Here is a 26,523-nt window from a genome sequence, read left to right as displayed (position 1 = left end):
GTGTGTAGTAAGCCTTTCCAAATAATTTTTCAAAAGGAGTCAATCCTTTTGCTGTAGGGACAGTTCTCATGCCCAACAGTGCCAGGGGTAAACAGTATAACCAGTTTTTTTCCAGTCTCGGCTATTAATTTTCACAATTTGTTTTTTAATATACCATTATGCCTTTCAACTAGCCCTGCAGATTGTGGATGGTATGCACAATGATTTTTTAAAGAAATACCAAAATGCTTACTCAACTGCTGTATGATCTGATTTACAAAGTGTGTACCATTGTCACTGTAGATCCTTTCCGGAATACTAAACCTAGGAATGATTTCTTTGACAAGTACTTTTGCCACCATAGCTGCATCTGGATTTTTGGTTGGAAAGGCTTCCACCCACCTGGAAAACATATCTACAATGACAAGACAATACTACTTATTTTCACATTTGTTCAATTCTGTGAAATCCATACAGATAGTGTGAAACGGATATGGTGGTGTAGGGAAACTCTATGCACAGGGGGCGATAAAGCCCAAGCAAGGATGTTTATTACAAATCTGACACGTCAAACAAAAAATTTTTTTAGAGTAGTTTGTAAATCCGTATGTTGTGAACACCTGGTTCACCAGCTGTACCATCCCCCCTGTTGAGACATGGCACTGCCCATGGCTCAACAAAGCTGCATATCGAAACAAATTAGAGGGTAGTATCGGTTTCCCTTCTCTAAACATGTACAGCCCCTTTTCGGGAATTGCTCCTCATTTTACCCATCGTTGTTTTTCAGCTTGTGTAGTGAGTGTCTGCATTGTTTTTAACATTTCTAAATCTAAAATCTCATAGGGTTGTAATTCCTCATTTAAAAGAAATACTTCTGTCGCTGCTTGTTTTGCAGCTGTATCAGCTCTTGCATTACCTTTTGAAATCCTATCTTGTTGCTTGGTGTGAGCTGTGCATTTACAAATGGCTACTTTCTGAGGTAACTGAATAGATTCTAAAACATCTAAAATAAACTGTGCATGATTTATAGGTTTGACAGTAGATGTTATCATTCCCCAGTTTTTCCACTGTTGCGCAAAAACATGTACAGTAGAAAAAGCGTACTGGCTATCAGTAAAAATGTTTACACATTTACCCTTTGCAAAGGTACATGCCCGTGTCAGGGTAATCAATTCTGCTGCCTGTGCAGATAAGTTGTGTGGTAAAGGTTTTGCTTCTATAATCTTAGTATCAGAAACTACTGCATATCCTACTAGGTTCTGTCCTGCAGGACCCCTTTTGCACGAGCCATCCACGTAGTATGTCACCTCGGCATCATCCAAGGGGACATCAGTGAGATCTTTTCCAGGTAGTGCCTTTTGCTCAATTACCTGCAGGCAGCGGTGCGGTGTGCCATCTGCAGGGGTCGGGAGCAGAGTAGAAGGGTTTAAAGTTGTGCATCGCTCAATTGTCATATGAGGTTGGCTCATCAATATAGTCATACAGGAAAGATGCCTAGCAGGGGAAAGATATGCCACCTTTTCTTGTAGTAAAATAATCGTGACTGCATGAGGTACTCTCAAAGTGAGAGGGTGGAATAAGACTACTTAGGCTGAAGCCTGTACTGCCATTGCAGCTGCAACTACTGCTTGTACACAGTGGGGTAAGGATCGTGCCACTGGGTCTAGTTGTGATGAATAGTAAGCAATGGGGCGTTGTTTATCCCCATGCTGTTGTGTTAATACTGATCTCATGTAACCCTGCTTACAAAACGTTTATGGTAGTTTGGCAATCCCAGAACTAATGAGGATGCTATTAACTGCTTCAGTTTGCAGAAAGCAGATTCTGCCTCTGGTGTCCATTGTAACAAATCCTGCACTGCCATAGGCTTCTTATATATAAGGTCAGTCAGAGGTGCAGATTCCAAAGCATAGTTTGGAATCCAGCTCCGGCAATTAGTTGTACCCAGGAAGGACATCATTTCCTTCTTGGTAGTGGGTTTTGGTGCTTGCAAAATTGCTATTTTTCTGTCCTCATCTAATTTTCTACCTTCCTTGGATATTACATATCCCAGTTTTTTCCAAAGCTGCAGTTTACTTTTATTTATCTTATGTCCTTCAGCGGCTAAAAAATCGTAGAAGTGCTATGGTATCTTCTCTACAATCCTGCTGGGTGGGGGCTGCCAGCAAGACGTCATCAACATAAAGTAAAATCTGACTGCCTCTTGGTGGGGTGAATCCCGCCAAGTTGCTTGTCATTTCTTGTGAGAATATCGTGGGACTTTCACAATATCCCTGTGGTAGTCGCGTATATGTATACCTTTTCCCCTGAAATGTGAATGCAAACCAATACTGGCTATCAGGGTGTATTGGTATCAAAAAGAATGCATTGCTGATGTCTACCACAGAAAAATACTTCTGTTGGGGTTTCAAATCATTTAACAGGGTGTGTGGGTCTGGCACCGTGGGTGCCCTTGGTATTACTGCATCATTTACAGCTTGTAAATCTTGGACCATATGCCATTCTCCATTTGCCTTTTTGACTGGAAATAAGGGTGTGTTACATGGTGAATCGGGTGATTCTACTAGTATCCCTCCTTTAAGTAAGGCTGCTATAATAGGCTTTATCCCTGCCTCTGCATCTTTTCTTAAGGGATACTGTCTTTTTTTGTGGTCTGAATGCTGACTTTGGCGTGATAGTAACTGGTCCCGCTGTACGAATGAGTCCTACATCTGATTTTCCTGTTGACCAGAGGATCTCTGGTATATTTCGTAAGGCATTTTCTTCCTCCTTTAACAGGAGTGTCAATCAGCTGTCCTCGCCAGACTGCAAGTGCACAGCTGGGTTGGTCTGAGTTATCCAATTTAACTTCTGTATTTGTATTCCCTGTTCTGACAAGTTCTGTCTATTTCTCCCATCTTGTGACTTTTTCTCCTAGGTCTGCCCATTCTATATTTCTGTTTTTGGTTAAGCTAACATGTGGTAATCGATTAGATTTATAAAGTGCAAAGAACTCCTGGGGCAATGAACAGCTGGCAACACTGTTCCCTTCTGTGTCTCAGTACAGGTTACGCAATATCAATCTGTTTGCATGATTCTTAAATAATTCTTGCTCATATTCCTTATCAGGTCCTGGTGTACGACAATAATACAGGGTACAGTGCAACAGTTGTTGCTTATCAATGTCAAGGGAGGGGAACTTGCTGATGGCTACATTCATTAACTCTTCGGTTACAGTCCCTGGACCAGTCGTAACCAAGCCCTGGCTGTACCAATAAAATATTTCACTCTCCGATTGCACTGCAAAGGTATCAATTTGTCGCTGTGCTTCCATACCCTGCATGGTTGGGACTACTGCTACAACTAACATGTTCACTTGCTTCATATTCCGGTAAGGGAAGCGGAGGTGCTGATACTATTACCAAGTTATTATCCTCATCTAAAAACATTGCTTTTGAATTTTTGTTCTTTTGTTCCCTATGGTTTACTTCCTCAATCCGAATGTACCAAGTCCTATGCCCGAGAGGATGCACGGTCCAAACCAAGTAAAGAGCTCCAAATAGACCAGCAAGGCAGCACAGAGTTCAATATATTTATTATATACTGATGAGTAGAACAAACTAGTTTCGGCCAACAGCCTTCTTCAGTGTAAAACAGTATAATCAAGTTCATTTACATCATCCTTTAAATACATATCAAGAGCCAATCAAAAGGTTGAGCTCATGAATACTAATAAGTTTGAAAGTTATTTGTAATACATGTTTTGGTGCACTTATGGTAAATCATATAGATATACAATAAGAATTGGTATGTATACACGAGTGAGGTTCATCCATAACAGGAACAATAACCACCAAGTTAATTACATAAAACTAAACAAGTTATTAGTATATTCTAACAAATTCATACAACAATATATTCATACTTGAAGTTGGTTTGTATAATCCCATACTGGAAGAGCCTCTATCACAGGCTATTCAACAGTACTTGGTTAAAAACCATAGATGAAAATATTAAATACTGACGTTCAAAGGACTCAAACATACTATGTCATAAAGGAACATATGTTGGACCAATATGGTTATGTATACATAAAAATGTATATATATAGAGATTAGTAGTGGGCAACACAAATAATAAGTATTGAGCACAAAGTAGATCAACAGTAATGGAACTGGCAGCCTGAACATAAGGGCTTTCACACATGTCCAGCATAAACATTACACCTATTATATATCTGTCCAAGACAAGATAAAGTTTATAACAGTTTGGAATTGACAACCCCATGGCTAGTAAATAACCATTATGGTTATTGAAAAAATTTTTTTAACATGCTATATCTTACGGAGCATATATTTGACAGCTACATTGTGTCTGCCCACATATATATACCAATATAGGTCAATTATTATGCATAACTTGTAATAAACATGGGGTACAATGAAGAAATGGATCAACAATACAAGCCACCACCCATATCAAACATAGTATTAAAACATAGTATATATGTATGTATATAGAGATTGGTAGTGGGCAACACAAATAATAAGCATTGAGCACAAAGTAGATCAACAGTAATGGAACTGGCAGCCTGAACATAAGGGCTTTCACACATGTCCAGCATAAACATTACACCTATTATATATCTGTCCAAGACAAGATAAAGTTTATAACAGTTTGGAATTGACAACCCCATGGCTAGTAAATAACCATTATGGTTATTGAAAAAATTTTTTTAAAATGCTATATCTTAAGGAGCATATATTTGACAGCTACGGTGTGTCTGCCCACATATATATACCAATATAGGTCAATTGTTATGCATAACTTGTAATAAACATGGGGTACAATGAAGAAATGGATCAACAATACAAGCCACCACCCATATCAAACATAGTATTAAAACATAATCCATATGACTTGATATCTTACCACCCTGTCCAATATTGGACCAGGATGTTTGACATTCATAATCTTAAGGATATATAAATGGGAGACCAAAAGAAATTCCCCACTTAGTGTCCTATTGTCGAAAGTGCTAATACTAACTCAATCTATTCTATAAGTGATCATTTAATCCCGGGTGAAATAAAGCCCCCAGTGTAATAATCCAATGTTTCTCCTTCCGATCCAGTATCCCATGCCAGCCTTGTTTGTTTGTTCTGTCCCCAGAAATGCGGTCAATGACCATAAAAGTGAATCTCGCTTGAGAATGTTTTAATGTATGTTGATATAGGGCACTGGTCTCCTTGTGGTTTTTGATATCACTGCGATGTTCGTTCATTCTAAATCTTAGGGCTCTGGAAGTTTGTCCAACATAGAATCCCCCACAGTAGCAAGATGCCAAGTACACCACCCAGTCGCTACTGCAGTTTCCAAAGATCTTAATATCAAAAACTTTACTAGTATTACGACTTGTAAACGCCTTGGATTTCAGCATATATTGACAGGAACCACAGTGGCCACAGGGACGACCCAATGAGTTCATCACCATGAAGTGTCAGTTGTTTGTGAATAGTCCCCCCACTTGCCATATGTTTGAAATGTGAAAAGTAGGAGCCTAAGGTCTTACCACGTTTATACGAGAAAAGACAACGAGGTCCCAAAAAACTTTGCAGCTTATCATTGGCCAATAAAATGTTCCAATGTTTATTAATGATGTTTCTAATCATATTAATGTTTCTGCTATAAGTGGTAATAAACCTAACACTTGTGTTGGAAGAGGATTGATTTTTATTTTTATTCTGATATTGTAATAAGTCGTCCCTCACAAGACGATTAGCTCTACTCTGAGCTGACCAAATATCAAATCCATCATATCCCCTGTTGATAAACCTCTGACTGAGATCCCTACTGGCCAATTGATATTCCTCCATGTTGGAACTGAGACGTTTGATACGTATAAACTGGGATATTGGAATACTTCTGATTGTGTGGCGGGGATGTAAACTTGATGCATGTAACAAGGTGTTATATTGCGGGTACTTGCGGAAAACCCTCGTAGACAGAGTATTATCTGGGTTCCTGTACACTGTGACATCCAAAAAATTGATAGACTTCTTATCAAATGTCACAGAAAATTCAATTCCCCAGACATTATCATTGAGATATTCAACAAATTCCCGCAAGTATCCTACATCAGCCCGCCACACCAACCAGCATGGAGGAATATCAATTGGCCAGTAGGGATCTCAGTCAGAGGTTTATCAACAGGGGATATGATGGATTTGATATTTGGTCAGCTCAGAGTAGAGCTAATTAATAATTAACATCATTAATAAACATTGGAACATTTTATTGGCCAATGATAAGCTGCGAAGTTTTTTGGGACCTCGTTGTCTTTTCTCGTATAAACGTGGTAAGACCTTAGGCTCCTACTTTTCACATTTCAAACATATGGCAAGTGGGGGGACTATTCACAAACAACTGACACTTCATGGTGATGAACTCATTGGGTCGTTCCCCTGTGGCCACTGTGGTTCCTGTCAATATATGCTGAAATCCAAGGCGTTTACAAGTCGTAATACTAGTAAAGTTTTTGATATTAAGATCTTTGGAAACTGCAGTAGCGACTGGGTGGTGTACTTGGCATCTTGCTACTGTGGGGGATTCTATGTGGGACAAACTTCCAGAGCCCTAAGATTTAGAATGAACGAACATCGCAGTGATATCAAAAACCACAAGGAGACCAGTGCCCTATATCAACATACATTAAAACATTCTCAAGCGAGATTCACTTTTATGGTCATTGACCGCATTTCTGGGGACAGAACAAACAAACAAGGCTGGCATGGGATACTGGATCGGAAGGAGAAACATTGGATTATTACACTGGGGGCTTTATTTCACCCGGGATTAAATGATCACTTATAGAATAGATTGAGTTAGTATTAGCACTTTCGACAATAGGACACTAAGTGGGGAATTTCTTTTGGTCTCCCATTTATATATCCTTAAGATTATGAATGTCAAACATCCTGGTCCAATATTGGACAGGGTGGTAAGATATCAAGTCATATGGATTATGTTTTAATACTATGTTTGATATGGGTGGTGGCTTGTATTGTTGATCCATTTCTTCATTGTACCCCATGTTTATTACAAGTTATGCATAACAATTGACCTATATTGGTATATATATGTGGGCAGACACACCGTAGCTGTCAAATATATGCTCCTTAAGATATAGCATGTTAAAAAATTTTTTCAATAACCATAATGGTTATTTACTAGCCATGGGGTTGTCAATTCCAAACTGTTATAAACTTTATCTTGTCTTGGACAGATATATAATAGGTGTAATGTTTATGCTGGACATGTGTGAAAGCCCTTATGTTCAGGCTGCCAGTTCCATTACTGTTGATCTACTTTGTGCTCAATGCTTATTATTTGTGTTGCCCACTACCAATCTCTATATACATACATATATACTATGTTTTAATACTATGTTTGATATGGGTGGTGGCTTGTATTGTTGATCCATTTCTTCATTGTACCCCATGTTTATTACAAGTTATGCATAATAATTGACCTATATTGGTATATGTATGTGGGCAGACACAATGTAGCTGTCAAATATATGCTCCGTAAGATATAGCATGTTAAAAAAATTTTTTCAATAACCATAATGGTTATTTACTATCCATGGGGTTGTCAATTCCAAACTGTTATAAACTTTATCTTGTCTTGGACAGATATATAATAGGTGTAATGTTTATGCTGGACATGTGTGAAAGCCCTTATGTTCAGGCTGCCAGTTCCATTACTGTTGATCTACTTTGTGCTCAATACTTATTATTTGTGTTGCCCACTACTAATCTCTATATATATACATTTTTATGTATACATAACCATATTGGTCCAACATATGTTCCTTTATGACATAGTATGTTTGAGTCCTTTGAACGTCAGTATTTAATATTTTCATCTATGGTTTTTTTAACCAAGTACTGTTGAATAGCCTGTGATAGAGGCTCTTCCAGTATGGGATTATACAAACCAACTTCAAGTATGAATATATTGTTGTATGAATTTGTTAGAATATACTAATAACTTGTTTAGTTTTATGTAATTAACTTGGTGGTTATTGTTCCTGTTATGGATGAACCTCACTCGTGTATACATACCAATTCTTATTGTATATCTATATGATTTACCATAAGTGCACCAAAACATGTATTACAAATAACTTTCAAACTTATTAGTATTCATGAGCTCAACCTTTTGATTGGCTCTTGATATGTATTTAAAGGATGATGTAAATGAACTTGATTATACTGTTTTACACTGAAGAAGGCTGTTGGCCGAAACTAGTTTGTTCTACTCATCAGTATATAATAAATATATTGAACTCTGTGCTGCCTTGCTGGTCTATTTGGAGCTCTTTACTTCCTCAATCCACCTGTGTGCCTGAGGAATTCCTAATTTACGTTGCTTTTTTACCTGACCTTTAGAATCGGTTTCGAGTTGTTTGACAAGTTTGATAAGCGAGGATTTTTCTAATTTTTCGTCAAATTCGTACTTATTAACCCATTTTGAATAATATTTAATATTGTCGGCACGCTGCGACAGCATGTATTTTGCGTCTTCTGTTAACGGTGGATTTTGGGATCTTTTTGTGCAATTATTACCCATTTTGTTCTACCCTTTGATGGTTACGTAACTTTTCTTAATTTTTTAACGTGGTACCACGAATTTTGTTACAGTCTCTTCAGAATGACTGCCTACTTATTCTGTTTCTCCTGATCTATGACAAGACAGTAATCTTTTTTGTCTCTGGCTTGTAAGAAAAATACAGTCTAACAAAAACAATACACATCTAGTCCCTGATCTAAAACAGAAAACAGAAAAAAGTAGATTCACCTTACCCAAGCCCACGTGATTGACCACCAATTCGCTGAGACCCGTCCTTCAGTCGCAGATCAGAAAGTGGTTGGCCTCTTTTGAACGACAATTCAGTCGGAGGACTTTTCAAATAAGAAGAACCGATTTGGTTTCTTCCCCATACGGTTTCAACCACCTGGCCTGTCTGATCCGAGGTGAAGAGAGGGTTCCGGTCCGAAGAACCAATCTGCCAAAGGAAAAAACTTCAAAGACCAATTCACGTTGGTGCCCCTTTATTACTTGCAGCAAGGAGACAAAGCATTTAGGCACAAGGTTTGTCTGAATTATTGGTGATTAGTAGGTTATTCTTATACAGTTCTCTTCCTGTCACACAGAAAATGTTACTATTCTATTGCTGACATAGTTAGACACAGCTTTCTGTATGTTCTACAGAAAATGTTGCTAGACTTATTGCTGACCAAGTTAAATTATCTGCTGTTTTGCAAAACATTTTAAACAACAACCTGGCCTTGGGCTTATTTTAGTCCATTTCAACTTTTCAATTCTTCAATTGTACTGTTCTAATACATGTGTTACATTTTGTCTAGATTCAAGGTACATTTCTAGCGTTGGTACAAGTAATGCTGGCTACGGTTTAAACTTTCTAGCAGCTGCATGTTTACTCATGGCATAAGCAGAAATGAATATCCCTTTGTTAAGTTTCATGACATTAGCAGAAATGAAATGTCTTGTTATTTTCATGACATTAGCAGAAATGAAATGCTTCTTGTTAAGTTTCTAATAGCTGTGCAGATTCATGCAGTGTGAACAGAATAAATGTATTAACCCTTTTAAACCTCGAATGCACTAAGCATGCATATTACTATTACACATTTTTCTAACAAGTTCCTAGGACAAGAAATGACCAAATGAGGTCCTCTTGCCAAATCAAGTAGCATCAATAGTTTACTGCTTAAATTCAAGTTAAAAAGGTACGTTGTAGTATTTAGTTAACCATGTTTGTAACAGTGCTTCAGCTTCTTGGTGACCAAGGCACTATTTTTATATGGAATCATCGGGCTTGAAAGGATCCAAATTGGAACATAAGAACAATACTAGACATACAATTAAGGGGACCATGCACCATATGCACCCTTAATCACGCATCCAAAGTTCATACCATCCTTTACAAGTACTTAACTGTGCACTCTGCTCAAACTATACAAGGATGTACATTGTAACTCTGATGTAAATTTGTGTACATCCATCCAGTTTTTTAGATTAGCTTTAACTTGCAACTTTGGATAGCTTTTATTTGACCTGCAGTACTAAAATTATTTCATACGCTGGGAAAACACTTAGGAACTTCTCTCTCACAGTCTTGCTTATTTGCTGGTGTAGATTTAGGTCCCTACTGATATCTATGTAGCTGTTAATTCCTCTACTCCGTACCTAGCTAGCTGTAAAGCTAAGAATACTAAGGAAGCACTAGTCCCCTTCTCAAGCAAACAAATGGAAAACACAGCTTGCTGCCTTGCCAAGATGACTGAGGAGGATACCTGTTCTGAAGTACAAACGCTTCATTCTAAACAAAAGCAAATGTCATGGCAAAATTGTCAAAAAATATATAGCTGAAGGATTAAATACTGCAAAACTGCACCTGGCTACCTTTTTGAAAAAGCACCCGCTTAAGTAACGTGCAATCCTAAAGTAAATTCTCCATAAGAAAATGACGTTTGTGTGAGGGGTCAAAAGAAAAATATTACATCATGGCTGATGAGCAAAGACAACAAACATATGATGTTATTTACACAAGTTCTGCTAACATACAGAATTGTTTAGAGAATGGACTTTTTTCAGTGCTGTTACACACTGTCAGTAACTTTCTTAAAAGATCAGTACAATATGGGATCAGGTGCAGCAGTTAGCACTGTTAAGTCATAGGACCTATTTCACCTATCTTGTTGCAGACCAGGGTGCTTTTTGAGAAGACTTCTGCACATCTCCCATGACAAACTTCATTGCTGCATTGTACTACACTGAAAGAATGAGCTAGTCCACAACCTCACTAGTCCACAACCTCACAGACATGATATCAATAAGATGAACGGCCGCCATATGCATTAGTCATGCCACTTTAAGTACATGGGCAATGTAATCCAATGCTTGAAAAATACTTACAAAAAAGCAGCAAGTTACCCTTCGATAAGCATCTCTTGCTGGGTTGCTTACCATGGATCAGAGGCAAATCAACAACTTGTACACCAAAACATTATAGGATTAACTAGAACTGAGAACTGCCAGATTCAGTGAAGCACTGATTTGACTAATAGCACATTTAAGCCAGTCAGTGTATGCATTATCTTACCTTTCTGCATTTCGCCTTGAGGAAAAAAGTGTGTGTCATAAATACATTTATTTCATATGAAAAAAAATTTGCAAACATCTGACATTCACAACCTGCATCTGTACAATACTGTTGCAACTTAAAAAAAAAAATCACAGCATTTCTGAAACTAGGACCATGTTTCAACAATTCATTTAGCATTTGCTTTTCTTAGAAATACCCACATAAAGTGACACTCGATATTCTGTATAGAAATTTTCTGAAGCTTCCTTCAGTGGTGATGCAGTAAAACAATATATGCACCTGCAATTAACAGCAGCACAACTCTGAACCTGCCAGTCTTTAAAAAATGATGATGTGGCCATAAAAAAAATAAATAAATCAGTACATACACACACAGAAATCACAGCATTATTTTGCTGAATTATAAACTCGTTCATAAATTCTCATGGTAGAAAGGATGCAAATTTATAGTCCCAGGAGAAGAAAAAGAATATTGTCGAATAGAAACATCTTAAAAAGTTATTTACCATAAAAAGGATCTGTAGGAGTAGGTCCATCCCCATTAACTCATAGAACTAAGCCTGGGTCTGAAGGCTTTGGTACTACTTGGCAAACCACACTTTCCCAGGCTGTTCGTTATCTCCCCATTCCATAATTCTCTGCTCCTAGGTTTCCTTCCAGAGCTAACATTAGCCTTGCCAAAGAACAATTTATTATTATTTATTTATTTTACATTTGTTAACCGGGAAAGTCCGACTGGATATTAATCAATTTTCAGGGGAGGCCTGGGGAGAAAAGCTCCAAGAGAGACAATTTTATAGTTAACAGATAATAGAAACAGTAAATTAAATGCTAGTATTTATTTATTTTACATTTGTTGACCGGGAAAGTCTGACTGGACACATGTCCATTTACAGCGGGGGACCGAGGAGTAAAGCTCCATTTTACATACAATGCAGTAACATACAAACAATACAGTAGTATACAAAGCAAATATAAAAAGGATTAATAAGAATCTACAGTACTATGTGATTATACTTCCTAGGACAATTTTACATTGTAGCTTAGTATTAACTATGGATCCATTTCTTAGAAATTCAGTAACTTTACAAACATATGACACACAAGACCCTTCAGGCAAGGTGGAAGCAGGTGGGTGGAGGTTGTTACACAAGATATCGCTAGGATATAGTAACCAATTTCCTTACATGAGTCCATCCTCAGTAACTGGTAGGGTGATGTCTCAAGCTCTCCATACTGAGTAGGATCTCTTCCCCATTGGAGAACACTCCTTTTGATAATGGTAAATCCAAATGATGAAAGGGATCTGGAAATGAGACATGGATCTAGTAGTGACATACAATTTGCAATGTTGTGCAAATGTGTTGACAAAAGACCACGTAGCTGCTGCACAAATGTCATTAACAGCTGTACTTCTGAAAGAACGACTGAGAGGGTCACCAACGCTAGGGCAGAATGCACAGCTTATCAAACTAAGGTAACAAAATTTGATGCAATCATACAATCTGTCACCTGGAAACTTAAAAGGAAAGAGACAAAGAGCTGATGTCTCTGTATATGGACGTGGTTCTGTCCATATAAATAACATGACTATCACCATCCACACGGTGATTAAAACAATCCAGAAAGGAAACAGGCAAATGCATGTACTGTTTTAAATCCGATTAAGCTGCTGTTTTAAAACAGGACTGGCTGTCTTTGTTAACCAACAGATAAAGTGTAAGAGATTAAAAATGGTTTTCCATGAAAGACTGATGTATTAGCAGACTCAAAGAAAGCCCAAGGCAACTTTTCCAGAATAAAATACAAGTTCTGTGGTGTACTGGATCTTGCAACAGTGCTGCAACAGAAAGCTCTGTGGAAGGCACTGTATACTTTGAAGGAATTGGAAAATTGTCTTTGGTGAAAAAAGTTACAGATGGCAACCACGCATACTTTAATAGAAAAACTCAGACCAATTTAAAAAAATATTTGCAAGGTATTTCAGGACTGCAGGTGTAAGAACAAAAAAGGTACCTATACTCCTGGAGGTAGCCCCAAATTAAAAAAAAAAAAAACACACACACGTGGCTTTTGGAAAAGGTAGTATACAGATTTTATTTCAGATAAGGAAGTTACAGCATCTGCATCAACCCCCTTTTTTCTCAGTTTTATAGACAGAGGCAGGGTATCACATCAACATAGACTATTACCTACAGCTAATGTTCACACTGTTGGGAGGTTAGCCACGTCCGTTAGAAGATACTGAGTGAAACCTACTCAAGAGATGGACAGTAGCATTCTTGTAGGACTCAAGAAGGGCTTCTGCATAAAACACTAAGCAGCTATGAGGATGACTATCGTCGCAGAGTTTTGTCTTCAGGATGAAGTCATCGAAAAAGAGTGGAAAAAGTGTAGACAAGGTCAAACATGCAGCACATGTGAGTTACAGCATCTTTTGGGGGTTTCTGCAGTGAAAGGACAAGGGAGATCAATTTCTTGCACTTGGTATTTAGTCAGGTAGGTATGTAGGCTTCAGCAGGGTTTCCACTGAAACTTACTTGGCACCAAGGAGCTGAGGGGATCCCTCACTAAGTAGCAGGATGCATACATAAAGTTTATTCTCCAAGGAACTGGACTCCAAAGGATATGTCAGGCTGTTTGACACTGCCTATTTCCAAACTCTCACAGTTCACACCACAGGGAAAGATCAGGATTCTCCAATACCATCCAACTGCCCTCTTATGGTTCGAACCCCATCTTGCCTCCAAGTACACCAGTATGAAGAGAAAGTATGAACGCCCAGACACCATAAAACTGCCATTTGTCGAGATATCCCCCCCAACCCCAAAGTAATCACATCTACAGAAGCTCTCTAAGGATGGAGGTCTGTGCTGCCATTATTGAAAAACTTAGCATGCTGAATGTGAATCCAGTTGTGATGCACTGGGTCCTACTTTGGCTTGATGCACTGGGTCCTACTTTGGCTTTAAGACAAGAAAAGAGGAGTAAGAGTCTTCAGGTTTCGGAGGGCTCCTTAAAAGGAGACCCTCACAGCTCTGTTTTAGGAACAATATTGTTCAATATAGATACTGGAAAGCTGAATAATAAACCCACTAGACTGCCAGATATGCAGATGACATCAAGAACAGCACTTTTGCAACACAGGATGCTCATAGGTAGGTATTAGGCTATCGGCCCAAGGGCCTACGTAAACCTAGCCAAAAAGGTTCCTTGGCTTACGCCACCCAAGAAAGTTATTTTCCTGTGCCACTGTCAAGCAGAGACAAATGTACCTCACCAGACATCTGCAGCTGCTGGAAAGGCCACAGAAGTACCTCACAAAGAGGATTACTAGCCTCAAACAAATGTCCTACACTGACCATCTCAAAAATCTCCAGCTTTACTCCATAGCATGTCGCCTACTCCGAGGTGATCTCTGCCCAACATATAAAGCTATGTCAAACCCAGAGTTGTTGGACATGCTAAACCCCAAAGAAATCCCAATCCCTCCAAGCTACACGCTCTTGGGACCTAAACCTTGTCACCACAATAAACAGGACATGCTGGAGGGATAGATTCCTGTCCCAGAGACTTTCCATACTCTGGAACAGGCTACCCATCTATGTCAAGCAAAGTTCTTCATTAGCACTCTTCAAGAAAAATCTTAATGAGTGGATGGGAAATAGAAAATCCACCCCAGGGATCACTTCTGTCTCTCTGCTCGACAGTGGCACAGGAAAATAACTTTCTTGGGTGGTGTAAGCCAGGGAACTTTGTTGGCATAGTATTTCTTTCTATTCATCTAGAGTCTATGAATGCTTAAGTCAATGTAGATCAAACACACACATTGACAAGTGTAAAGTGATGTACTCTGGGCCTTTAAGGATCACTATACTGACTATGCTAAACATCACTTTAGTGTCCAATACGATTATCTTTAAGGATCAAAGTATATTAATAAACACGTAAACGAATCCAAAACGAACACAAACTAGTACTCTGGACCTTTAAGGATCACTATACTGACTATGCTAAACATCACTTCAGTGTCCAATGCGATTATTTTTAAGGATCAAAGTATATTAATAAACATGTAAATGAATCCAAAACGAACACAAACTAGTAAAATAGAAAATAAAGGCATGGAAAGCAGTGGTACTAAAACTTCCAAAGAAATTTATTAAAGTTAGTGCTTTCGTAAAAATAAATATCAGTACTTCATCAGACTAACTGCAAGATGGAACTGATTGCTATTAAATATCTTCTAGCTGATCACGATACTAATTACATAATTACTACATGAATAATCAGAGAAAACCATCATCAAAGAGCTGCAGTAACTGCAAATAATTCATAATAGCGTCATTAAATCGTTTATATACAATATTGTGCAATAAAAACCATCCAAAAAAGAATACTTTGATTTTTTTTTTCTCTCCAGGCTTCTTAGTTTTAAGATGCAAGCTATAGAGCATGCATCATTTATACTTGGATAATTAAAAGCATCAACTCTAAGTTGCCATAATAACTCACATCTCTCTAGCCATAAAGAAACAGGTCCCCCTCTAACATCAGCCCCAATTTGATCTATAACCCTGAAGGCAAAATTATGTTCGGGGTTCTTAGCCACGTTTAGCCAGAGCATTCTCAGACCTATTACTTCTAATCGCATAGTGATGTTCATAAATGCAATCCCTTAGTCACCCGTCAGTTTTCCCGATATAGAAAACTGGGCAGCATTTGCACTTCGCCAGATAAATAACACTTTTGTAGTTACAACTGTATCTCCGATTACAGGAAAAATTAATAGCCTTAATACAAAAATGTACGCCTGTGTCTATAAACATACAGTAAGGGCAGGATTTGAACATGCTCTTAACCCTAGGTTTAAAAGTCCTGATATATTCAAAGTAGGATTTCAAACTTCGTCCCCTTTTAAAAATGACCATCGATCTATCAGACACTCTATTCCTTGGATTCTCACCACTCAATTATATTCCAATTCTTCTGCAGGATATCTTTGAGGAAAAAAAGCATCCTTACTAAATGGTGTAATAAAGGTTAGGGAATAGTCTACAGAGGTATTATCAAGTATAACAACAGAGTCAGGTTGTAGTGTGTCAGAATTCATGTTCACCCTGCGGGAATCATTCAGAATGGCTTTAAAATATCCTGGAGATCTTGTTATAACCTCCATAATCAAGTTTTCAACCAAAGTCAATGGATATCCCAGTTTCAGAAATACATTTTTAAGGAAGTCACATTCAACTACAAAAGCAGGGAAACTGGACACCATTCTGGCAGCCCTAACCAACTGACTTTTAACTACTGATTTTTTCTGTTGTTCTGGATGAGAACTGCAATAATGGAGGAAAGAGTTTGAATAGGTCTTTTCTGAAAATAGTAGCAGCATATTGCTGCCTAGTTCTAGCCTTCCTTAGTAAGACATCCAAATACGAAAGCTTATCTTCCTGAAAGTCGCTAATGAAAGAAAGAAAGTCATTTGTGCTGTTCATATAGCATACAAAATTCTGAAACATCTACTTCACCTTTAAATATAATAAAGATATCGTCCAAATATCACGTGTAAAAACAAATATATTCAAAAAGGGGGGTTTTATTAAAAATATACCCCCTTTCCCAATAGCACGACAGGATTTGCAAAGCTGGCACCACATGGGGACCCCATGGCTACACCTTTAGATTTGACATAGAGATCATCACCAAACAGAAAAAAAAAGTTGTTGGACAAAATGAGGTCCAGAAATTCTTGTACTAGGTATAACTCATCAGTATCAACGCCTTTCCTCAACAAAACTTGGCTAATCCAGTCAATACCAACACTGTGTGGTATTCAACTCTTTAACGTCAACTGTGGCAAAGCTGTAATTATTATTGAAAATTAATTTGCTTACGTTATCCAAAAAGGACCACGAGTCCCTGCAAATCTGGGTCTCATCACACAAGTATCTCTTCAAACTGTGGTCCATAAATTTCGCCAGCGGGTAGGTGATGGTGTTACGTCCATTCACTACAGGTCGAAGAAGGGGGTCCCTAACGCATTTGTGGATCTTTGATATACCAAAGATAACAGGGACCCGTGGGGCTGGGACTGTACACAAGACTCATTGTTCATTAAAACAATACCACCACCCTTATTGGGTTTAGAAATCCTAAGACCACTGTTAATCAAAGTATGCAGTAACCTCCATTCTTCATTATTAAAATTACTATTTGAAGTGTTACCTTTATATCTGAACACATTCAAGTTCCTAAAAATCACATTCACAAATCCACTCAACTATAGTTAGAGTGGGATGTACTATTGGATTAAATGTGCTGCGTACTTTAAATTTATTATTTTTAATCATACCAGCTGTATCATTATTAGTACTGAAAAATACATTCAAATTTAACTTCCTTATGAAAAGTTTGAGATCGATTGTCTAAGCCAAATCAAAGCCCCTGGAAGGGACAAACAACATTCCTTTAGCTAAAATGTCAGTCAACTCAATACTCACAGGGAACAAAGTATAATAATTAAAAACTTTAAAATCCTCTGTAGTGTTAAAGTGATGGTAAACTTATTTCCGCTCACAAAATTTGTGCCATCATGTTCTAAGTCTCCGTGAATAGGAACCAAGATATTAGTTACCTCCTTGTTTGCTGGTGATTCGTTCAGGGTTTTTTTTTTCTTGTTGTTGTTCCCCCTCTGGTTCGACTGCTGCTGTCCACAACAGGAAGTGCTATGAAAATGCGAATTATTGTCATGTTGGTTGTATGGGACCTTACGTTCGTTGTTACTTCCATTGTTCTTCCATCGTTTCTATTCTGAAGCCTTTCACTGCAACAAGGACCATCCATATTCAACCCAGGGCTTGCCTTCCTCCAAAATGGCATTAGTATCAGCTACGTCACCGACATTCGACGTTGTATTAGCAGCCAATCCAGATTCAGAACTAGCAGATTGAGAAAACCCGCCCCATTGTTGTGATAGCGGCGGTCTGGGATAAGCTAACCCATAGTCCAACTCATCCCTTTTAAGTTTCTTAATTTTGTTAGCACTCAATTTATTGATTTGCACGTCAATGCTGGAAAAAAATCCGTGCATAATCAAACTTGTACCTTTCGAAATCAGCATCCACTCAGAGAATTATCCAATATGCTGATTTCCTTTTCCAGTTCCATTATTTGTATGGTATAGTGTTCAACAAAGCACTTAATCAATTCAATGCCTTGTTTATTAAACAAACTGATCAAATTTTTGTGGAAGGGGGAGTCAGGAAATAAACCTGTTGGATACCGCCAGCTCCTTAGTCCCTTTGGCACGATATTCCGTTCAATACATTCACGGAAATACACAACCTCTAGCTGCAATTTTTTAATCTTAAAAGACTTAAGAGTCTTAAGCCTCGTTACAATATCATAAACTGTCCAGACAGAGTCTGTAGGGATTATCCATCTTTGTCAGTTCTAAACCTTAAGGGGGTAGAAGCCAGTTTCTATTATTATCACCCACCAAGGCATTCCTGTAAGAAGAATGCATGGGCTGATTGGACTTGTCCATTAGTAGTGCTATTGCTACTTACAGGTCCCAAAGCAGTAGTGGGTCTAATGTTGATCACGTTGGAATTCTTTGCTCCGTGATGATGGTTAACTGTAGCACAAGCTGCTATAGCCAAAGGAGATACAGAAGGCAAGCTCTGGTTACTGGCAGTATCATTAATGGAAGTACTAAGTACCTTACTTGCCACCGAAGCAACCAAATCGTCCACTTTTTTGTTCCACATGTTTATTAAACAAGTAAGCCACCCAATATCTTGATTAGTATCTCCACTCGATGTCTCATCTGGAAATAGGGAAGGTGTACCACCAAAGCCACCAAATCGTCCACTTTTTTGTTCCACATGTTTATTAAACAAGTAAGCCGCCCAATATCTGGATTAGTATCTCCACTCGAGGTCTCATCTGGAAATAGGGAAGGTGTACCAAAACTGAAAACTGTTGCCGTGTAAGTACAAACTTGTAAACGAATCCAAAACAAACACAAACTAGTAAAATAGAAAACAAAGGCATGGAAACCAGTGGTACTAAAACTCCCAAAGAAATTTATTAAAGTTAGCGCTTTCGTACAAATAAATATCAGTACTTCAGACTTAAACTGCAAGACGGAACTGAGTGCTATTAAATATCTTCTAGCTGATCACAAGATGCTAATTACATAATTACTAAATGAATAATCAGAGAAAACCATCATCAAAAACCATCAAAGAGCTGCAGTAACTGCAAAAAATACAAATAATTCAAAATAGCATCATTAAATCATTTATATACAATATTCTGCAATAAAAAACATAAAAAAGGATACTTGATTTTTTATCTCTCCAGGCTTCTTAGTTTTAAGATGCAAGCTATAGAGCATGCATCATTTAGACCTGGATAATTAAAAGCATCAACTCTAAGTTGCCATAACAACTCGCATCTCTCTAGCTATAAAGAAATAGGTCCCCCTCAAATATCAGCCCAAATTTGATCTATAACCCTGAAGGTGAAATTATGTTCGCAGTTCTTAGCCACATGTTTAGCCAGAGCATTCTCAGACCTATTACTTCTAATCGCATATTGATGCTCATAAATGCGATCTGTTAGTCGCCTGTCAGTTTTCCCTATATAGAAAACTGGGCAGCATTTGCACTTAGCCAGATAAATAACATGTTTGAGATTACAACTGTATCTCCCATTAAAGGAAAAATTAATAGCATTAATACAAAAATTTAAGCCTGTATCTATAAACCTACAGTAAGGGCAAGATTCACACTTGAACATGCCCTTAATCCTATGTTTAAAGATCCTCCTATATTCAAAGTAGGATTTCATGTTTTGTCCCTTTTTAAAAATGACCATCGGTCTATTTTTTTTTTGTTATTTGGACGATATCTTTATTATATTTAAAGATGAAGTAGATGTGTTTCAGAATTTTGTATGCTATATGAACAGCACAACTGACTTTCTCGCATTCACTAGCGACTTTCAGGAAAATAAGATCTCACGTTTGGATGTCTTACTAAGGAAGGATAGAACTAGGCAGTAATCTGTTGCTATTTTCATTAAAGAGACATATTCAAACTCTTTTCTCCATTACTCCAGTTCTCATCCAGAACACCAGAAGAGAATCAGTAGTGAAATGTCAGTTGGTTAGGCCTGCCAGAATGGTGTCCGATTTCCCTGATTTTCTAGTTAAATGTGACTTCCTTAAAAATGTATTTCTGAAACGGGGATATCCATTGACTTTGGTTGAAAACTTGATTATGGAGGTTATAACGAAAAGATCTTCAGGATACTTTGAAGCCATTCTGAATGATTCGCACAGGGTGAGCACAAATTCTGGCACACCATAACCTGACTCTGTTGTTATGTTTGATGATACCCCTGTAGACTATTACCTAACCGTTTGATGATACCCCTGTAGACTATTACCTAACCTTTATTACACCATTTAGTAAGGATGCTTTTTTCTGAAAGACATCCTGCAGAAAAATTGGAATATAATTATGAGTGATGAGAATCTTAGGAATAGAGAGTGTCTGATAGACTGATGGTCATTTTTAAAAGGGGATGAAATCTGAAATCCTACTTTGAATACAGGAGGATTTTTAAACCTAGGATTAAGGGCATGTTCAAGTGTGAATCTTGCCCTTGCTGTAGGTTTACAGATACAGGCTTACATTTTTGTATTAATGCGATTAATTTTTGCTGTAATGGGAGATGCAATTGTAACTCCAAAAGTGTTATTTATCTGGCAAAGTGCAAATGCTGCCCAGTTTTCTATATCGGGAAAACTGACAGGTGACTAAGAGATCGCATTTATGAGCATCAATATGTGATTAGAAGTAATAGGTCTGAGAATGCTCTGGCTAAACATGTGGCTAAGAACCCCAAACATAATTTCGCCTTCAGGGTTATAGATCAAATTGGGGCTGATATTATGGCAACTTAGAGTTGATGCTTTTAATTATCCAGGTCTAAATGATGCATGCTCTATAGCTTGCATCTTAAAACTAAGAAGCCTGGAGAGAGAAAAAAAAATCTAACTATTCTATAGTTTTTATTGCAGAATATTTTATATAAATGGTTTAATTACACTATTATGAATTATTTGTATTTTTTGCAATTACTGCAGCTCTTTGATGATTTAGTAATTATGCAATTAGCATCATGTGATTAGCTAGAAGATATTTAATAGCACTCAGTTCCATCTTGCAGTTAAAAGTCTGATGAAGTACTGATATTTATTTGTACGAAAGCGCTAACTTTAATACATTTCCTTGGGAGTTTTAGTACCACTGCTTTCCATGCCTTTGTTTTCTATTACATTAAGAAACATATTATATTTTAGGAACCATGTGTAAATAATTAAAACTCATGCACTACACATTACAGTTATAAATGCATAACAATGTATCAGTTCACTGCAGTTCCAATAACAAATATATGTTGCCTGTCAACCCAACACTGGAAAACAATCCCTTGCTTTATTTATACACTGTGGAAACTATATCCATAGAAAATGTTCAGAGGAGACACACCGAGTGAGTACAATCACAGCCCTGTTTTGAAATACTGAAAGTTTTAATGCTACTTTCCATAGCCTACAGATATGTCAGAGGCAGTCTATGTGTCTAGCTTTTAAGACACTACGCACATGGGGGACTAAGAATGTCACTAAACTTGCAGGTTATTGACACTTACCACATCTTTGTGTAAACAATTATTTAATCTTAACAGGTTTGCACAAAAAACATACATGTCACCAATACATACAAAGCACTCCGTTTTTTTTACACCAGTTTATGAATGCGTTGGATATAAGGAAAGAGCATGCTTTTTTCCTCAAAAGATTTTGAATTTGTATTCTATTGGCCTTCAGGCTTAGACACAGTAACACAAAAGTACAAAACTTTAAAGAGAAACATCATTGGCATCCATCCATCAAGGTATATGATGCTAGCAGGCCTGAAAAATGTAGCTTTGGTGCTTCAGAGATCTGCATTTTGAGGCCACTGGGGGACTACCATGCAGGATTTCACTTATAGTGCCCTATGAGATTCAGTGTCTTCAGACAAAGGTAATGTTTGATCGTGCTGTGTACAAAAAAACAACTGTGAATATGCGGAGATCAAGAAGAAAAGAAACTGAGCTAGAGAGTGTGAATTCTTTGTACTGGGACTCTTGCAATGTACAACTTTGTGTCAAGAACTGCAGACTGTAAACAAATGGGTGCGCAGGTTGTTGTTGGGAATTCAATACTATTACCAGAGAATGCAGAAAGCTGATCAGAGACTCTCAGTCACAAACTTGTGTATCAGGATTGGAAGTTTATCCTTAAATGTACTCTGTAGCCCCTTGTCCCCCCTTTTTTTCAGGATCTACTACCCAAACCACACAATGCGTGCCACTGCAGAGCTGCATGGAAGAGAGTCAACCATAGCATTCTGTACTACATCCTGTGCAGATAGGTGCTATAGGGCTGCTATGAGGTTGTATACACCCAAGTATTACAGCAGTGCTACTTTACACGTACCAATCAGGACTAGCCAACAAATAAAGTTCAAGGCCACATTCCCAAGACATGGAAAACTTAATGAACTGGTCACTGACAATATGTCGACTTGAACTCTTATCAGTTAACGGTTTTACTCGTATTAAATCTTACATCACATCTTCAATAACTACAATCTAATGGACCTATTGGAACAGCAGTCCAAACAGCCACAAAGATCTTGGGGAAAACCTGATCCTCACAGAACAGTCATTTGAGATACTCTACACAGTGCTAAAGGCCCACACTAATCCCAGCTAACTTGCCAATGGTATTATCTAAACCCAAGCCAAAAACTATTCCACTTGAGTAAACCGATCTAACAAGGCTTACCAGTGCATCTGAAGTTACAGGTACTGTAGTGCAAAGAACTGATGAATCATCAAAGTCAAATTGGGTAGAGAGGCAGGCACCATAGTTAGATGCAATTGGACACACTCACATGGTTCCACAAGAGCCTGAAACAAAATGTTACTCTGCTCAAAATAAACTTGAGATAACTCAGCCCAGAATAAATCAGGTCTATATCTAAATCTAAACGCTTCTGTCTTCTTAAAAGCATTACCACAACTCCAAATACCAAACAAGGGTGGAAGTTCAAAATCCACTACATGTAGTGACAGACCACGTGCTCCAGTGCATTTAGCTGGTTGCAGTTAAAAATACCATCTGTACTCTGCAACTGTAGAACCGTTGCAAATAAAAATGCAAGTTGAAAAGGAAGCATTATTCAAAGCAACAACAAATTAACAAACATCCGAGATCCAATGACATAGTTAAAATTTCTGACAATATATACTCTGTTGCACATACTTGTTTTTTACCTCCAGTTGAAATATCAATGTTGCACGTTACTTTTTTGTGTTTCTTGTTATTCCAGTCTATGTATTAGAATGGCATACGCCATTCGCTCCATCCTTGTAATGGCACTGCTCTACAACTTCGTGTTAAAAAGTAGCATAGCACATCATTCTTCATTCATTAAAGTAAGGCATCCATAAGCATAATTAACATCAGTACCTGCACACTGCTTCTGCTACGTCAGCCATTGTGAACTATTAGTTAAGTCACTTTGGCAATTCTGTACCTGCAGAAGAAGCCATTCACGGTGGAGCGTGAGTCTTACCCTGGCAGAGATTCTGTATGGCCAAGCTATTAATGTGGGTTTGTCATGTCTATGTGTGGAATGCCAGTGATGTGCTGAACACAAGGGTGGGCTCACATTTCTTAAAAGAGAGCAGTTCAACTTACAGTGCTTAAAGTCTCTGAATCAGGTTGTCAACTTGCTCCAAAACTGAAGAAAACATGGCAAAAGGGGCAGCCTCAGCTACTATAGCAACCCGGCGATACTGAAGTGTATTATACAACGACCCCCCCCATTAATATTCAAAAACGTGCATGCTGATTGGCAGAGTGCATGTTGTAAATCTGTTATAGTAATGGAAAAAGGTCCGGTCGCCCAGACATTTTCCATTACTATAACTCTTTTTTTACAGCAATGGAGAACGCAAGATCTCCGTTGCTTCACACTGTCTCGCTATGTTAAACGAAGGAAGCGACAGACCACGTGCTCCAGTGCATTTAGCTAGTTGCAGTTAATAAAAATACCATCTGTACTCTGCAACTGTAGAACCATTGCAAATAAAAATGCAAGTTGATAAGGAAGCATTATTTAAAGCAAAAACAAATTAACAAACATCCGAGATCCAATGGCATACTTAAAAGAGAAGGAAGGGCAGCAAGGAGGCATTATACAATGCCATTATTTAAGAAAAGTAATTACTTTTTTTTCTTAAATGGGTTTAACATGGCGAGACAGCTTTAAAAAAAGCAACGGAGATTCTCCATTGCTTTTTTTAAAGCTGTCTTGCTATGTTAAACCCATTTAACATAGCGAAACAGTTTGTAAAAAGCAACGGAGATCTTGCTTTCTCGGTTGCTTTTTGCCCACAGCTCTGATGTATTGTGTGCCGCAGAATGCCAGACAGCTGCAGAAGGGCAGCAAGGAGGCATTATACAATGCCATTATTTAAGAAAAGTAATTACTTTTTTTTCTTAAATAATGTCACTGTATAATAACAATAACCCACTTCTGGGTGTGGGTAATGTTGGATTTACCCACGGCTGGCTTTGTTTGGCTACTCGGGCTTCACCCTCGTGACCAAACCACACCAACCGTGGGTAAATCCAGCATTGCCCACACTCAGGCGTGGGTTATTGCTATATTAACCCACCCGATGCGTAGTAGCAAGCCACGCCCAAAACCCGCCTGTGACAGCAATGTCAGTTTACCGCCCACCTTTTGATTGAAAGCTGCCAAGTCATTTTCCCTAGGTAGAAATAGAAAGCTGCCAAGTCATTTTCCCTAGGTAGAAATAGGAATAACACAAGGTTAAGTTTGAATTTACTGAACGTTTGACCCACTGCAGGCTTAACGGTAAATAATAAAATCGCTGTGTTTAAGTTTACTTTTCCATGCGGTCAAAAAGTAAGGTTCGGCCTACGCCGAGAAAAAGGGTGGAAGGGTGTCGGTGCAACTATTTTCTGTTATGCATTAAAAGCAAATGCTGTGAAAACGTTCAGTATTTTGCATGATTAATACACTTCAATATCACCTTGCTTACATTGACTTCCGGGCTGAGTAATACATGCCCACTTGGATCACTGTTCTATTTCAGTTAATAAATACAAAAGTACTGTTTACCCTTCTTTCTGATCATCTGCAAACAGTAAGTCAGCTAAACAAACATGAGTATACTGTTAGCAAGTTTCGCATAAGTCTGCGTATTGCATTTATTTTGTACATCCGTAGCCTCTATGAAGCGACACTTCATATTTGAAATTCAGACTCTATCCCACCTGTTAGCTAAAAAACGTTACTGATTTGGAATAAAATAGCTTAAGGGATAATCGCAAACTAACGCCAATTTACGCAACGATTAATAAATTGCGTTAATATTCCAAATCACATCAGAAAAACAAAACTAGAAATGTGTTACCTAGCCCAGCAACTTAGCCACACCGCCTCTTATGCTACAATATATATTTTTTTCTTCCAAGCACTCACCAAAATGGTCAAGCGGAAATGCTCCTTTATCCGGTGGCCGAGGAGCAAATGATTTAGTACCAAAATTCATTGCTGTCGACATTATTCTTAGCCGATGTTAGAAAAGTACACCTAAACAAAAATCTTAACAACCCTTCCAATTCTATTTACTCGATAATTCGACTTTCAACTATTGAAACTGGTGTTCCAGTCAAAAGTAGCCGCTTTGAATTCTAAACGAGTAGTTGAGTTTTTTTTTTTTTTTTTGAGTTTGAGTATTGCCTTCTCTTTCATACACGTGATTATTACAGGTTGTCGGTGTGGTTGTGTTGATAGAGAGTTAATGTAAATGTTATTCGATTATTTAAATGTTTTACTGTAACCATAAAACTAAGGGATCGTCACGTAAAACATGGTAGCTCTGTTGTCCGTAGTTTTGTAGAATGGCATTGTTACTTTTGCTTTTGTTTTAATTTATAAGTCACTGGAACTTGTAATTAGGCATGCTAGACGGTATCAGTTTAATACTTCTTATTCGTCAGAAAAATGCATGCTGATGTGAAATCTTTTGTCCTCTTAACTTTCTAAGTGAACAAGATTAATATTTAAAAACTATCCATAATTTTGTACTTTAATCCTTTCCTTAATAATTTTTGGTTTTGCTCCCGATTCTAGAGCAAAGAAGTTGAGAAATGAAATCAGTACGTTGGCTACTCCTTAGTAGATTGGGTGTTAAGCTGTTTG

General features: G+C 37.9%; 1 protein-coding gene across 1 annotated transcript in view; it reads right to left on the bottom strand.

Moving 5' to 3' along the window:
* Positions 1–26,007, bottom strand: part of LOC122816614 (cytochrome c oxidase assembly protein COX19) — a 54,900-nt gene extending 28,893 nt beyond the window's left edge. Inside the window, exon 1 of the mRNA XM_044089523.1 lies at positions 25,801–26,007. Within this exon, the coding sequence (XP_043945458.1) occupies positions 25,801–25,882 (82 nt within the window). The 5' untranslated portion in view covers positions 25,883–26,007. The remainder of the gene's footprint in view (positions 1–25,800) is intronic.
* Positions 26,008–26,523: the final 516 nt, after the last annotated feature.

This window comes from Protopterus annectens, chromosome 12.part0 (assembly GCF_019279795.1).
Source record: "Protopterus annectens isolate FY-2018-M chromosome 12.part0, PAN1.0, whole genome shotgun sequence".
NCBI classification, from domain to species: Eukaryota; Metazoa; Chordata; order Ceratodontiformes; family Protopteridae; genus Protopterus; species Protopterus annectens.
Note: the sequence above shows the minus strand (reverse complement) of the source record. Positions and strands in the feature narration are given on the sequence as shown.